The following is a 16,659-nucleotide window of genomic DNA, read 5'->3' as shown; positions in this document are numbered from 1 at the left end:
CCTCACTTCCTCTTATATGTAATTTTTGTATAACAATGAGGGTCTCCTTCCTTTACCATGCAATTTCCCTTCTCTCTCTCTTTCCCTCCCCCATGGTGTCCCTGTTTAATGATGATCTTCTTCTCATGCTTTTCCTCCCTATTCTGTTCTTAGTTGCTCTCCTTATATCAAAGATGACATTTGGCATTTGTTTTTTAGGGATTGGCTAGCTTCACTTAGCATAACCATATTCTGTCCTGTTTCTGAAACTATGAGAAATGCTAATGATAATTCATCCGTTTTCCTTTTTACCTCATCCTTCAAGCTTGATGCACACCACTGTTTTCATGTCATACCTTAATATGCTGAGAACAAGGCAGGCAGGGATGATGTCTGGGTCAAACTTCTTAGTTGTAATAATGACCTGTGTCTCAGCGCCAACCTGATAAACAGCTGGCAGTTCTACCATTCCTGATTACCTCTTCCCTAAGAGATTAAAGTCCTTACCTCTGACCAGTCAATGACTTCATTATTAATAAATAAATTAAATGCTGATTGCCATGGTACATCTGTTTTTAGGAAGACTTAGAGGAGATAACATGTTGAATACTTTTTGAGTGATAAAGAAAAAAGGAGTAAGTTGTGGTTTGTAGGGGATATTTGGGACTTGACATTCCTTCCTAATACTTGTTAGGTACTAGAGATTCAAAAATTTAGTTCCTATTTGGCTCTAAAGACCGGTGTAGTGACTGGAGTGAAGTTGAAAGGAAAGAGAGATGGCTGGGGGTTGGAGAAGTTGCAGGAGAGTTGTATCTGTTCTTACTCTACAAAATCTCCCCAAGTGGTTTCATGTATTCTTTTGACCAAATTCTTTTTGAGAATCTTGGTAGTTATCAGAGCAGTTTCATTCTGTTTCTGGAATATACAGTGATCTCTTGTCTCTAGAACATCACACATGTTCTTCCTTTTGCATGAAATAACTAATTCTTATTGGTTCTTAAAATATAATCATGGAGGTCACAACTTTGAGAAAAGCTTACTTGGTCCTTCAACACTGGATGTAATTCTCAGGGTTCTTATTCTTCTCCAGTTGTAACCTTTATTATGCTGCATTGTAACTGTTTTCACCAGATTGTTCGAGAAAAGCAGAGAGATGTGTAAATAACTATGCATGGTGAATGGCTGATGCTCCAAAAATATTTGTTGGTTGAGTGAATGAGTGTGATATGGGAAAGAGAAGTGTTGGCTCTTCAAGGCAAGGGAAAGAGGCTAAACAAAAAAAGGAGTGTGGTAGTTAATATTGCCGATTCTAAGGCAATATTGTGGATCCCCTTTGACTAAAGTATATATTGAAAAGGAAGCAGAAACTTTAAATAATAATATGTTCTCAAGAATTTGATAATTCTTGTACATAAGAAATAATTTTTATTGATTCTTGTTAAAAATTTTGTAATACTCTTCAGTGGATTAAACATTTGCTAACTGCCTATTTTGTAGACTCTTGTTTTTCTTTTAAAATGGTTTCATCATAATTTATAGAGAAACTTTTAGAAAATTTGAATGAGTGCTGTTGATTGTATTTAACAGCTGTCATTAAACTTCGGGCTTTTCTTATAAACTATTTTAAACTATGATGATTTAAAAATATAGTTCAAATAAGGCACTAATCTAACTTATGTATGAGGGTTTCCTTTTTATTTGTAGCTTAAAGAAAAATAAATGCTTACAGCTGTGACTTTTTTTTCTCTTAGTATCTCCAGAGGCAGTTGGATTTTTGTCAGCTGTTGGGGTGTTTATTATCTTGATGCTGCTCCTTTTTCTCTATATTAATAAGAAGTTCTGTTTTGAAAATGTTGGCGGGTTTCCAGATCTTGGTTCAGGATACAATACAAGGAAGAATTCACAAGACAAAATGTGTAAGTATCATATTACTTCTTTTCTTTTTATCTGTATTCTTTATTTATTTTAATACATACAATAAGAAAATTGGCTTTGACATATAGTAAACTTATATTTAAGCCTCTTCCTTGTAAAAAATGAATAAATTATGTTCAGACATCTGTCTGTTGGCCATGAATTGCTAAGTTATTACATAAGATGAATTGTCTACTATCACAAAATAACATTTTTATTTTTCATTTATAATATATGCTTTTAGAAGAAGGAGATATCTGATTACTTTATATAGCTCAAATACATTGTCACATAGATTTCCAGAGACCTTTCTCCCCATACCCCCAGAAAGTTTTTGATACTAGTCACACTTTTTCTTTACCTGCAGTATAATTTTCAACTGCTGGATAATTTTATTGCTTGGAGGAGGTTATTTTTTCCTACTAATTTAATGTATAGATAAATTCTGATTCTAAAAAGCAGTGTTCACTCCCTCCCTTGGCACTATAGGCATTATATTACTTAATATTTACATATTGGGGAAGGCAGTTTATGATATTGTTCTTTATCTTTTGCAAAGCTTTTTTATAGGGTTTTTCTTTTGCTTCTTTATTAAGTAAGAATTTTTTAATTTTCAATTTCTAAAGATAAAGGATAAAATTATTAATTGAGAAGGGTTTCCGTGAGTGCCTGGTGTGGTGGTGCACGCCTATAATCCCAGCGAATGGAGTGGGGAAGCTGAGTCAGGAGGATCCCATGTTCAAGGCCAACCTCAGAAATTTAGTGAGGCCCTAAGCAAGACCTTATCTCAAAATGGAATAGGACTGGGGATATGGCTCAGTGGTTAAGTGCCCCTGGTTTTTTAATCCACATTACCAAAAAAAACAAAAAAAAAGTTTTGATGAGTAATAGCTTTGATGAGTAATAGCAGAGAAGCCTTGCCTTTCTTATCTGTGTACATATGTTGGAGACATGCTTTTTTTTTTTTTTTCAACTTAAGTGGTGATAACCTCTACTTATAAAAGTCTATTAATTATTAAATTATAGTTTGTGAATTTTATGTTAGAAATGGTCATACTTCATGTGGTTTTGACTTGGTTAATTTCAGTGTTTCTTATACTTCCTGATTTTTTTTTTTTTTTTTTTTGTACTGATGATGAACCCAGGGGTGCTTTACTACTGAGCTGTATTCCTACCTCTTTTTATCTTTTGTTTTAAGACAGGGCCTCATTAAGTTGCTAAGACTGGTCTTAAACTTGCAGTCCTCCTGCCTCAGCCTGCTAAGTTGCCGGGTGATAGGCAAGCACTACCTAGCCTAGCTCAGTCCTGCTTTTTGATCATTTGTATGAATGAATTGGTTAAAGATATTTCTTTTAGTATCTGTTGGTCATTCTCTTGTTCAGCATTTCTGATTTTTCTTTGGTCAAATAAACCCTCTTTATCCCCATAAAAATTATTAAGGACCCTGAAGAGCTTTTATTTATGTAGGTTATATATATTAATGTGGGCCATATTAGAAGTTAAAACTTACAAAGTTTAAAAATATATTTTGTCAATTAAAAAATTAACAAGGCTATTGCATGTAATTTAAATAACATTCTTAATATTTTTAAAAAATTATGTATTTTCCAAAACCAAAAAAAAAAGTATAGAAAAAAAGAGTGAGAATTTTTTTTTTTTAATTTTTACATTTTCTTGCAAAACAAAGAAATTTATTATAACCGGCATAATGGGAGACAGCTGAATTCTGATATCTGCTTCTACATTCAATCTGTTATATAGTCTCTGGAAAACCCCACTGTGAACCTGTAAGCAAATTAGAGTAGAAAAGTTAAATATTCCCTTACTGTTAAATAACAAGTTTGACCTTGAGGAGCTGAGGTGTCAGGGACTTTCTTAATTTTTCTGAGTCCTGTTTTTTCTTTTATTTATTAAATAGGAAGAATATTTATCAGATAGAGTTGTTATAAAATCAAATAAGATAAAATTTTCAAGTTATAATACTTTGCATGTGCCACTCAACAGATATCCGCACCTGCTCTCTCATTCTTACCTCTGTGCAAAATTGTTAATGTATTTTCCCCATAATATTTTTTATTTGAAATGATGTTGGTAGTTTGTTAATAGGGTACTTCCCTTATGTAGACTATTAATAAATAAACTGAAAGTACATAATAAAAATCCTTTTTATATTCTTCTTTCAGGTATAGAATAAAAACCAATAGTGTTTGAGGGGAAAATATTATCTTGCTGCTGTTGTGATAGCTATGGAGTAGGAAAAAAATGTCATTACATTTAAACCAAGTGGTTTGATTTGTTTTTGAAGAGTCTTTACTTCAACATATTTCTACCAATGCTTTATGAATTTACAGAAAAATTTAAAGGCACTGTATGAAATACTAATTGAGCTAAGGAGTAGCAACATTTAAGTATTAAATCCAAGTTCCAAAGTAGTTGATATTTTGAGAAGAGAAAATTCCATTGTTGTACCTTTTAGGAACAAGGAATTAGAAAATGGCATTTTTCAAAAATTTTCAACAGAATCTGCAGGGAGTGTCCTCCCTGGTGGACACAATCAGTAGTGCTGTAGAAGACTTGACCACTGCTGTTGGGGAGGTCAGCCATGCTTTAACTGACTCAGTTGCTGAGCAGGTAACAAGTATGATAAATGGCTTTCGCCCTGAAGAGGAAATTTCAGCCATAGAAGAAACTGTGAATACTTTTGAGTCAAAAAATACCATGTTACCAGAAGTCTCCAACAACACTGCTTGTCAGAAAACACGGTCCAATTTAGAGCACAGAGCAAAGGAAATAAATTGTAATAATACTTTTGCTTCTCAAGAGCAAGGAATGCATGAAGAAAGACCATTTAAACACACTAATGATAGGCCACAGACTCTATCAGAGTTTCAAGAAACTGGTAATAGTAGTGATTCTTCTTTGAAAGGCTACATGAAAAATGATGGGATCTCAGTTATGAAGCAGAATACAAAAGCTGGATCTACTTGTCATGGACTTGAAAGTATTGACAGATGTAAAAAAGTTGGATTAGGAATCTCCGATGATGGTAAGAATGATTTAAGGGAGGTAAGATATCAAGAAATGAAAGAAAATGAGAATACCACCAATGGAATAAGCATACTGTATGAAAAAAAGAAATATATTGTTACAGATAATTATAAAAGAGAAGAATATGCTAAATCTCAATATGCGTTTTTGGGACGAGATCAAGAGAAAATCGGGCATTTCAATAAAAGTGAACGTCTTATTGATTTAGGGCATTCTGATCATTCAGAGGAAGCTGAAAAACATATTAAAGGTAAAGAATTCAAAGGTAATGAATGTTCTCCAAAAGATATTTTGACAAGCAATAGACAGAAACCTACTATGAAAGAAGATATGTATCCAGCATCATCAACTAATTCTAAAAATAAGTTTTATGGAAAAATCAATCAACAAATAAACCTAACAAAATACCACAAAATGAAAGGAGACATTAAAACAAAGAAAAATGAAGCCAATTCTTCCAAGAAAGGAACAGCAAAGAGTAAAGTTGAAAAATATTCTAAGATAGTACCAGAAAAAGGTGAGGTCTCCTAATGTTGGTTTGAGTGATTAAATTTCCTCCTGAGTTTTTGTTTTTGATTAGGAAAACAATATCCAAATTTCTTAACTTTCCTGTCTGTGCCTGTGTATCTAATTAAAAAATTTCTTGAATCTTCTTACTGGGAAATATTTAAAAGTCTTTTTTAAAAATAATCATTTCAGGAGCCTTTGTGTTATTGGTATACCACAAAGTATGGCTGCTGATTCCTACATCATTTGGTCATATTTTCTCCCCTTGATACTGACATTGAACCCAGTGGCACTCCCATCACTTAGACACATCCCCAGTGCTTTTTATTTTTTATTTTGAGACAGTTTCTCCCTAAGTTGCCTAGGCTAGCCTTGATCTTGGTTCCTCTTGTCTCAGCCTCCTGAATTGCTGAGATTGTAAGCACCCAGCTATTTTTTCCTTATTTTCTTTTTTTCTAGGGATTAAACCCAGGCCCTTGTATTTGAACTATATCCCCTGCCCCCTAACTTTTCTTAATGGCCATTTGTTTTATAACCAGAAACTCCGTGGTTTTCTTCAGGAAAGTGTATATTTCAGTCAGTTTATTTGGTATCCTCTACTTGTATTTTAAAATTTTAAATGTTTAACTCATAAGTCCTTTATACAGCATTGTTCTTCAAATCTGACCTAGTAAGAATCTAAATAAAATGTTTTCTATTTTTCCTTGAGAGCAGATCTTATTTTATTGAATAACATGCTTCAGGATATGTATTTATTCATTTAGCCATACTTTAAAAATTTTATGACTACTTAGTTCAGAATGAGTATACATGAACAATAAATTATTATTCATAAGTTCTTTATATTGAATTAAAATTCTGTGTAAACATTTATAGTTTTCCACCATAGTATTTGTGAAATTTTCAAAACGTCATTGCAGTTTATACTGTACTAACTGCAATATGCTTCTGATAATCCTTAGTCATTTTCATTTATTGCTGGTCTAATCACAAGACTAAAAATACGCTGATTTTTATGAAATATGCATCTGGAATTTTCTGTAAATTCACTTTCTTATAAAATAATAGTCTATTCTTATAGTAGTTTTTGAATGTGAGATTCAGTAGTTTTTGGCAATTCTGGTTTAGTAGCCTTATTATTCAAAGTAGCAAAAATAAATAAAATTAACAAAGTAAAATATTTTACATAATATTTTATTCAGAAAATAACAATATGATAAACATCAGTAATGAATCCATTACACATAGAAAAACAAGGTTTTTAATTTTGTTTTGCTTTGTTTTCATTAGAAAGCATGTTATTACCTAAAGAACCCAAATATCCCTCCAGTCTTCCTGAGTATAGTTAGTACTAAACTTAAACATGTTGTATTCCAAAAATCATTTTGAGAGTATTTTGACCCACAGATTAATCCTATCTTTAGCCACACTATAGTATTACTAATACCTGTGTTTTAGGTCTTGGCATAGGAGTTATAAGATACAGAATAAAGAGGAAGAGTTTCCTTTTTTACTTCTGAATGTAAGGCTACTTCAAGTAGCATTTTATAATAGATGAAGTTTGATTACAGAGTAGGTGCCTTCACAGGGCTTCAATCCTCCTGCTGCCTTAAACCCACCACTGTAGTATCTTCATGAACAGGGAGTCAGAAGGCTGTGGTTCTAGACCAGCTCTGCCATCTTCTTGGCACTGTTCAGTAGGACTTTCAATGGTAAGGTTCTGCATGTTGGCATTATTCCTTACATTACCCATTAGCTATATGTGGCTATGAGCCCTTGATATGTGGCTGATAGTATAGAAACTGGGATTTTAAAATTTGTTTAATTTTAATTAATTTAAATTTAAATAGTCACATGAGACTATTGGCTACACAATGAGTAATACGTTTTATGAAATCATGAACTATTCTAACTGCTGCTAGTGATTTTAAAAATAATATAAAATTTATATCTCTTGGAAATTTTGTTTGAAATTTAGGTATATTTAAGTAAAAATTTTCTAGTAAAACCCCTTTTCACAGATAATAAATGTTAGCAGTTTAGTATATATCTTTCCAGACATAGATTGAATGTCTGTGTACATGTATTGCATGAAGGAGTATATAGAATGTATGTGCGTCTCTGTGTGTGTGTGTGTGTGTGTGTGTGTGTATGATATGATAGGAATATAACCATACCTTGTATGATGTAACTTCCTCTTTTCTCTTAACATGATGTTTTAATTATTGTCTGTGAGTACTTATGAATTTACCACTTTACTTCTAAGACTGTATAGTAAATATATCATTGTATAAACACATTATAATTTATTAACCAATGCCCAATGATGGACATTTTGGTTATATATTATTTTGTTTTTCTTCTGCTATTAAACATAATGCTGTGACTTGTCTCAAACATATATCTTTGTTCACCTGTCAGTTTTCTTTGGCTGAATTCTCAGAAATGGACTTGGCAAATTCCTAGAAATGAATCAAAGACACTTGGCAGATTTAAGAATTAGATATGTTTTGCCAACTTGTTCTCTAGAATCCCAGAGGCTTGGGAGTCTGAGGCAGGAGGATCTCTAATTCAAAGCCAGCCTCCCCAACGTCAAGGTGCTAAGCAACTCAGTGAGACCCTGTCTAAATAAAATACAAAAAAGGGCTGGGAATATGGCTCAGTGGTTGAGTGCTTCTGAGTTCAATCCCCAGTACAAAAAAAAAAAAAAAAAAATTGTACCAGTTATAATTCCACCAATAATTATGTCTGCCCATTTCTGTTTCACTGATAGTACTGAGCATTGCCAGTTTTGAAATTACTGTCCAAAATGAAAATAAAAATGTATCTTATTAACTATTTGAATCAGTTCTATATATACGGACAGCAACCATAACTTCATTTGTTTGTTACCTGATCCTTTTAAAAGGTTTGTAAAATGGCAAACACTGTAATTTCCTTTATATATCTCAAGATTGAAAAATTCCTGGAACTAAGATTATTTAAAGAATTAGAATACACAAATTGATTTTTTTTCCATTAAAACATAAAAATCTAAAGCTTAGATGTCTTACATGAAAAATTATATTTCTCTAAAGCTGAAAATTCAGGGATTTGGGGTGTGTACATGTATGTTTGTGTATGCACCTATAAAACACTATGCTTTAAAGGACAGTTTAAGGGATTTTCAAGGATTTCAATAATTTCAAGGATTTTAATTGATTTCATCTATATACTGACATGTATATGTGTGTCACACACATATGGATGTAAAACTTTAGCAAATTTGTAATGTTATATTGCATTAAAATGATCATTTCCTCTTCCTATTATTCCAAATAGATAATTCCTACATGGACAAAGATGAGCATGGTTCATCCTCTGAAAGTGAAGATGAAGCACTGGGTAAATATCATGAGGCCTTATCCAGAACACATAATTCTAGACTACAGTTGGTAGATTCTAGACAAAAGAACTACGCTTGGGAAACAAGACAAAAATACAGTCCTTTATCTGCAGAGTATGATGGATATAGTAGTGAAGCATCAATAGACGAAGGTAAGACGGTTTATTTTATTTTTTTTTTAAATGACACTCTATTATCTTAGATTCTTTTTTACATCTAAAATTGTAAGCATAAGTGGTCGTACAGTAATCAAGAAGAGGACTTTCAGAGTCACCTTTGTGAGAATATAATTTATTCAAATCATTGGGCTCAAGCTATAAATCAAAACTAGTACTGAAACACCAAAAAGTAAAACACTGAATAATATAAGTAATATTTAGATTGTAGCCCTCATTTCACAATGAACATATATACCTAACATGCATGATATAGAAGAAATGAATGTGATGTTCTCGTGGGTGGAATCAGTTCTCATTTACTGTTACAGAAGCTTATAGTATCTACATATCTCACAGTGTTGAATATGACTCCAGTATGTTAATGTTAGCTTTTTCATTCAGTATGCCCCTGAATATCAGCCAAATGCTTCACATGGTTTGCAGCAGGAAAAATTGTGATCTGTTCTGTGCAGAAGGAAAAGATATTCTGAGATGAATTTTTTGATGGCTGATACTATATTACATGATGCTTTAAAAGCAATTTAAGGGATTTTGAAGGATTTCATTAATTTTAAGGACTATTTTGTCTCTAATTGGTTTCATTTTATGTGCTGACCTGGACTTTAAAACACAAATCTTTTTTATATCTTTCTGTAATATAAATAAAAAGGTTTTGCCATTAATTAAAATATTTCCACATTAAAAATACATTGTTCACTTGCTTGAATGTATGATGGAATATATGACTCCTTCTAACAATTAAAGTCTTACCCAAGAGTATAAATTGTCAAAGGGGCCGGGTCATCAATTTTTGTTTTTGGCTTCCTGCTAACTGAAAATTGGTATGCCTCAATTTTGTTTCTGCTAATACATAGATATAATAAATTAACCAAGTACAAAATGATTATTATATAGAAGGTTTATTAGGAGACACAAAGGAAGAAATAAAAAGTATCAGATATATCTAAATAATACAAAGCAGTAAACCCAGTCCCCAGTTTATGTGTACCTCTGGCACATGAATAATAGGGCAGAAAGAATGGATTTTAAAGTCTGACCTTTGTAGACATTCTGGCTGTCTTTTAACATATTAGCTAGGAAACCTATCATCAATTTTTTAGGTGTTTCATTGGGTCTAAAACATGGTTAACACCAATCTGGTAGGATTGTCTCATGAGTATCAATTGATATATGTAGAACAGTTTTTAGTTAGTGTCTGGTACCTAGTAGGTAAGCTATCAGTCCGTGTAATTGAAGATGGGGATAGTGAAAGCACAGTGATGGTGACGGTAATGAGTAGTCATGAGCAAGGCTTGAGTTTGGGGTCTGTGACCCTAGATACTTTCCTTTCTGTAGATGCAGTTAAGGATTTTTTTTTTTCCCTACTCACTCCTTCTTGCCCCTCACACTCTGTTCCCTGCTGTCTTGCTTGTATTTCGCCATAGTCCTATTATTCTGACATGGCTCTGGAACTGGTACACTTGTCTGAGAGTCACTTCATTTCATTTTCCCTAGATATTTAGTACCTAACCTGAACTCCTACAAATTTCTATTTGAAATTGTTTGACAAAACACTCAGAGTAGATTAATTTTAAGTATTCTCAAATTAGATTCATTAATTTAAAAACATTTATTGAAAACTTTTTATTATGCTAGATACTGTGTATATAAAGATAATTATAAAACAAGCTTGTATCTCACAAAAAGTCTACAAATTGGAGGAGGAAATCCAGTTATGCAGCCACATGAACAAAGTAATGTAGAAATATGGTGGAGGAAATTTTGGGAGGTGGGGATGAAGTCTAGGTGAACTGGACTTGGGTGACAACTGTATAAACAGCCACAGAATAGTGTTCTTATGAAATCATGAAAACAAAATGTATTTCAGGGCCTCTAACTTAGGATCTGTGTGTGGAGAAGCAGCAGGTAATAGGGCTGACTGCTCCACTCAGTAGTTTGAATATTGTCTTATATAAACTACGCCAGTGTTCTGGCAGTCTGGAAGACTGGAAGATTTTTAGGTAGGACTCTATGGCACTTTCAGATCAATGCTTTTAGGGAACATTATTTAACTACTATAACAGAAGAATTGGAAGGAAGAACAAGAGGAGGCAGAAGGCACCAGTTAAATAGTGATTACATTTTTACTAGCGAAAATTTAGGGATGAAACATACATAGCTGTAGGGATGGAGTCAGTATATCTTGGTGAATAATTAAATGTGTACAGTGAGTGAAGAATCAAGATATTTAGGCCAGATGCGGTGGCGCATGTCTGTAATCCCAGCAACTTGGGAAATTGAGACAGGAGGATTATGAGTTCAAAGCTAGCCTCAGCAATTTAGCAAGGCCTTAAGTAACTCAGCAAGGCCCTGTCTCCAAATAAAATTTTAAAAAAGGGTTGGTGATGTGGCTCAGTGGTTAAGTGCCTCTGGGTTCAATCCCCAGTACCAAAAAAAAAAAAAAAAGAATCAAGAAATTTAATTCAGAGTATTAGAGAAGTAAGTTTATGGGAGAAGATACTTAGTTTTGGCCATGTTCAGTTTGATGTGCCTGTGAATTATCCAGATAGAAATATCTTTATTGGGATTTAAGATGGGAAGGGAACCAAGTGTTAATGTAAGATAACAATAGACTGGGAGAATAGTTTGTATATCCTAGGTTATTTATTTATTTGGTACCAGGGACACACAATCACTGAGTCCCATCCCCAACTCTATTTTGTATTTTATTTAGAGACTGGGTCTCACTGAGTTGCTTAGAGCCTCACTTTTGCTGAGGCTGGCTTTGAACTGGAGATCCTTTGAGCTTCAGCTTCCCGAGCTGCTGGGATTACAGGCATGCGCCACCATGCCTGGTTTATCATCGCTTATTGCTTATTGAAAGATCAAAGCCCAAAACAGGCTCAGTGGCGTTGGAGAGGAATAGAAAGGCATATTTCAGAGTTCAAAATTTTAAGGTGAAGCAGTTTCAAATGAGAGTACATTATGAACACACAGACAAGGATGCAGAAGTACTACAAAGTGCTAGAAGATTTTAGGGAGGGAAGTGAAATAACATTCATTGGGGAAAAAATGAAGGATCCTCAGAGAGAAAATGGTATTTGGCTTCAGCTTTTAAGAATGGGGAGAAAATTGGTGAGAAGACTAAGTCTAGATATTTAAGATAGACAGACTTTTATAAACTCCAAGGTATAAAGTGGTAAAGTGAATATGGGGACAAAGAAAAGTTCACTTGACTCAAACAGGGGTATATATGCATATAGTGTATATATGAAGAATAGGAGACAAATGGGAAAGGGAAATGAGGGCTGAAACCTGCTGTGCCTTCCTGACTAAAAAGATTGGGTTGAATCTGTTCTGCAGTGAGAAGTTACTGAATGTTTTTCAACAAGAAACATGATCAGGGATGTGCTTTAGAAAGATTAATTTAGCAACAAAAAGGCTATAGGAAAAGATATTAATTAAGTGGGTCTTTGGAGTAGTCTGTATGGAAAATGATAAAAATTTTAATTATAGTAGTCGCAATAGGAGAATGGAACAGAAATCAAAGTAATAGAATTTATAGAGTTAAGGAACTAAATATATTTTGCATATTAGAAAAAAGAAGATGCTAGTTTCCATCAAATATGATTAGGAGAATAATGATGTCATTAACATAGATGTGAAACCTGGAGAGGGATCCATTCTTTGTTGGAAGTGGGGAGTAAGTAGGAGATATGATATATAGTTGTTTTGTATATGTGGTAAGGCAGGATGTTTAAGTAATTGGAAATGGTTATTGAGTTTGCAATCATGAAAGGAGTAAGGGAGAAAGATTCTCAGATTATATATATTTAGTCATAGAAATCATAAGAGTGGTCTAAATGAAGGGAGAGATTATGGAGAAGAAATATCACATAAAGAAACAGAAGAGACAGTAAAAGAGATACAGAAGAGAATCAGGAGAATGTTTATTTTATTATCCATAGAAGGAGAGACTTAAGGAGGGTGGAGAGACTGTCGATTTTGAGAATGCAAGTAAGCCTACATTTCCAATAGAAGTTGATCAATAACTTTCAATGTAAGTTTCAATAGGATAGAGTAATAAAGAAGTGAGATTTACTGTTGTTAAGGGAGGAATACTTGATAAAAAAGTGTACATTTGCTGTCTACATTTTCTTATCAACTACTCGCCCTACCAACTTTAAGGAAGAGAAGTAGGTTAAAGGGGTTTATAAACCAACTATTTGCCCTTTCTCTCCCACCTGCCCATAATTACCCTCTTCTGGTATGTATTTGGGGAGGATGGGAATACACATTCTGCGCTACTAGGTGTTTGCACACCTGCAGAGCTGCCTCTTTGGAAACTGCTCACTACATGACTGATTGCAAAAGGCTCTTGGGAACAGTTTTCTGGGTAGGATGTGGTTCATTTTCCCAAGGCACAAGTAAAGACATGAAGAGAGTTTGCTATTCTTCTCCTTAGTGCTCTGTACCCTTTTTTTCTGCATACTATTGTTACCTACATTTATGAAGATTAGACTTGACTACCATGGGTTGAGGTGATAACCAAAGAGAATTATAAGGTTGAAGAAAAACTATTTTAAAATGTACATCTTTCATGTGACATAGTACTACCTCATTAATGCTAATAAAGAACCTTCAGTCCAGTATTCAGCACCCTAATTCCAGTACAGAATCTTTGGAACAGCCAATATTGGAAGTAAATATGCTAGTCTTGGGTTAGGAAGGGCCTGAATAGGGGACTCTGAGAGACCAGTGCAGGAGAACTTTAACCAGGTAGTAAAAACTACCATTTATTCAGCTCCTACTATGTGCCTGTATGTATGCATTGTTATATTTAGTCTTCTCTACAATTCATTATGGTAGGTAAGATTATCTATCCCCCTTTTACAGCCGTGAGGAAATTTTAGATGGGTCAGATAATTTTTAAACTCAGAATCTCATAGCAAGTTATTAAGAACTATACTTGTTAGGTCCAGTACAAGATTCATATTATTTGGCTTCTGCTATTTTAATATCTCCCTAAATTTATTTCATCAAGATGATCCCTCTCAGTTTTTTTTTTTTTTTAATATTATAAATCTGAAATCCAGATAGTCAGAGAAAAGCAACAAAAAATGTGATGGCATACTTGTTGATTTTGTTTTCTCCTCTAGGTGGCCATATTAATCTTTTATTTTTATTTTTGGAAACTACAAAAAAGAATGATATCTTCAAGTATATTTTGTAGGAAAAAATAAACATTAAAATAATTTATTTAACTCTTTGTTCACAATTTTATTTTTACTGTGTCATTCTTAATTAAAGATATTTTATTATTAATATATCTTATTTTAAAATGGTCAGTCCTTGAGCCTCTCTTGCTCGTCCAACTCTGCTCTACCTTTTGTTACTTTTACCTTCACCTTCATGCCTGTTAACAAAAAAACAAAACCAAAAAGAATAGTATATAGTTTGCTGATATTTAAATTAATGAGCTAGACCAGCCTTTGAAGTTTCATTCATGCTAATTAATACTTTCCATTTTCATATTAGAATTCTATTTAAGATAAATAGAATTATAAAGATCATATTTAGTGTAAAATTATTGGAATGTCTTTATGTTATTTATAGCTTTTCATTCTTAATTCACCTTAGAGATTACCAAGCTGTATCTATATATTATAGAAAGCAATATTATTAAAACTGTGTTATTTAAAGTTAATTTAAAATACTATTAAAAATAATTTCCAGCACCGCTGTGTCTTAGAGATATACAAGTTCTATACACATCCTGTCATTCTTTTCCCTTATGGTTACATCAGAAGCTTCATGCAATTAATTTTGATGTTATCTTAAAATTAGGGTCACTAAAACATAGTTCTTTATTTCTTTTAAAATTATTCTTTTATTGCTTAAAATTAGAGCCATAAAACATTTTTTGTTTCCTTAAAAATTATATTTAAAAAACAATTTAATATTTAGGGCTGGGGCTGTAGCTCAGTGGTAGAGCACTTATGCAGCATGTGTGAAGCACTGGGTTAGATTCTCAGCACCACATAAAAAAATAAATACATAAAATAAAGGTATTATGTCCATCACAACTAAAAATTATTTAAAAAATAATAATTTAATATTTAATAGAAATGGTTTTATGCTTATGTTTTCTTTAAGAATTTTTAAACTAATTTATAAATTAGCTTGTTCTAATTTCTGTAGTTTCTTTGTGAAGAGGGTATTCTATCTGTATTTCCCAGAATTTTTTGATATAAATTTAGTGACTTAGAATAGAGAGAGTTAAATTTATTATATGATTTATTTAGATATTTGGAATACTTTTTCTTTGATTTCAGTTTCTTGTTGATGAATGTTTCTTTTTTGAAGTATTCTTTCTTGTGTGTGAATATTTTTTAAATAGGACCAATTAGAAGGGTAATTGATCTTGAAGACTTTTGTTAGCATTTGGAGATCTTTTTATATAATGATATATTTCTCCCAATACTATTGAATTTTTATCTTAAAAAATTAATTTTACTTTGAATTTTTATTGTAAAATATATATCCATAAAACCATTCTGATAATTTTTTAAAAATATACAGTTTAGTGGTATTATAGTACATTCACATTGCATATAGGCCATTTCCATCTCCAGGACTTTTTCATAATCCTAAACTGAAACTGAAATCATTAAAAAAATAAATCTGCATTGTCCTCTCCCCAGCCCCTGATAACCAATATTCTACTTTCTCCATGAATGTGATTACTCTAGGTACTACATTTAAGTGGAATAGCACTATATTTGTCCTCTTATGTCTGGTTTATTTTACTCAGCATGATGTCTTTAAGGTCCATTTTATGTTGTAGCAATGTATCATAATTTCATTTCTTCTTTTTTCTCCATTTTTTAAAGTTGTGGTAAAATATAAGTAGCATAATGTACTTTTGTAGTTGTTTTTAGCAGTGTTAAATACATACTCTTGTTGTGCATCTTCAGACCTCTTCATCTTGCAGATCTTAACCATATATCCATTAAACAGTAATTCCCTATTCCCCCCATTCCTTAACTCTTTACAAACCAGCATTTTTTTCCCTGTCTTTATGATTTGGCTTCTTTATCTCATATAAGTGAAATCATACACTATTTGTCTTTGTGATTGACTTGTTTTACTTAGCACATTGCACTGAAGTTTCATTCATATTGTAGCATGTGTCAGAATTTATTTCCTAAAAAGTAAGGCTAAATAATACTCTGTTGGATGTATGTACCACTTTGGTTATTCATTCATATGTCAAGAGATACTGAGATTACTTCTACATTTTAGTAATTGTGAATAATGTCCCTCAACTTAGAAGTACAAATATTTTGGGGGGACCAAGCTTTGAGTTGATTTGAATAAATACCCAGAAGTGAAGTAGGTAGGGTTTTAGTTAGCTTTCTTGTCACTGTGACCAGAAGACTTGACAAGAATAATTATAGGAGGAAAAGTTTATTTTAGGGATCATGGTTTCAGAGGTCTCAGTCCATAGATACCTGACTGCATTCATTAGGGCTCAAGGTAAGGGAGGACAACATTGTGCAAGAATTTAGTGGAGGAAGGTAGCTCAGTTCATCACATGAGGAAGAGGAGGGAGGGAAAACACAAAATATAAACTCCAAAGTCATGCCCCCAGGGACCCACCTTTTC

The 16,659-nt window shown here is 32.8% G+C and overlaps 1 protein-coding gene across 3 annotated transcripts in view; it reads left to right on the top strand.

Annotated features, from left to right (window-relative positions):
- Nucleotides 1-1,735: 1,735 nt before the first annotated feature.
- The window catches only part of Syt14 (synaptotagmin 14), a 148,301-nt gene continuing 133,377 nt past the window's right edge, over nucleotides 1,736-16,659 (top strand). Inside the window, exons 1-2 of one of the 3 annotated variants that reach the window (XM_076831651.1) lie at nucleotides 1,736-1,895; nucleotides 8,770-8,985. In XM_076831651.1, coding sequence (XP_076687766.1) covers nucleotides 1,784-1,895; nucleotides 8,770-8,985 — 328 coding nt within the window. In that variant the 5' untranslated portion in view covers nucleotides 1,736-1,783. Of the gene's footprint in view, nucleotides 1,896-4,386; nucleotides 5,459-8,769; nucleotides 8,986-16,659 lie in introns of those variants that run through there. The other 2 variants (XM_076831650.1, XM_076831649.1) reach the window with 2 other exon arrangements.

The sequence above is a fragment of the Callospermophilus lateralis genome, chromosome 13, assembly GCF_048772815.1.
Source record: "Callospermophilus lateralis isolate mCalLat2 chromosome 13, mCalLat2.hap1, whole genome shotgun sequence".
Taxonomy (NCBI): domain Eukaryota; kingdom Metazoa; phylum Chordata; class Mammalia; order Rodentia; family Sciuridae; genus Callospermophilus; species Callospermophilus lateralis.
This window is presented reverse-complemented; position numbering and strand designations above follow the sequence as displayed.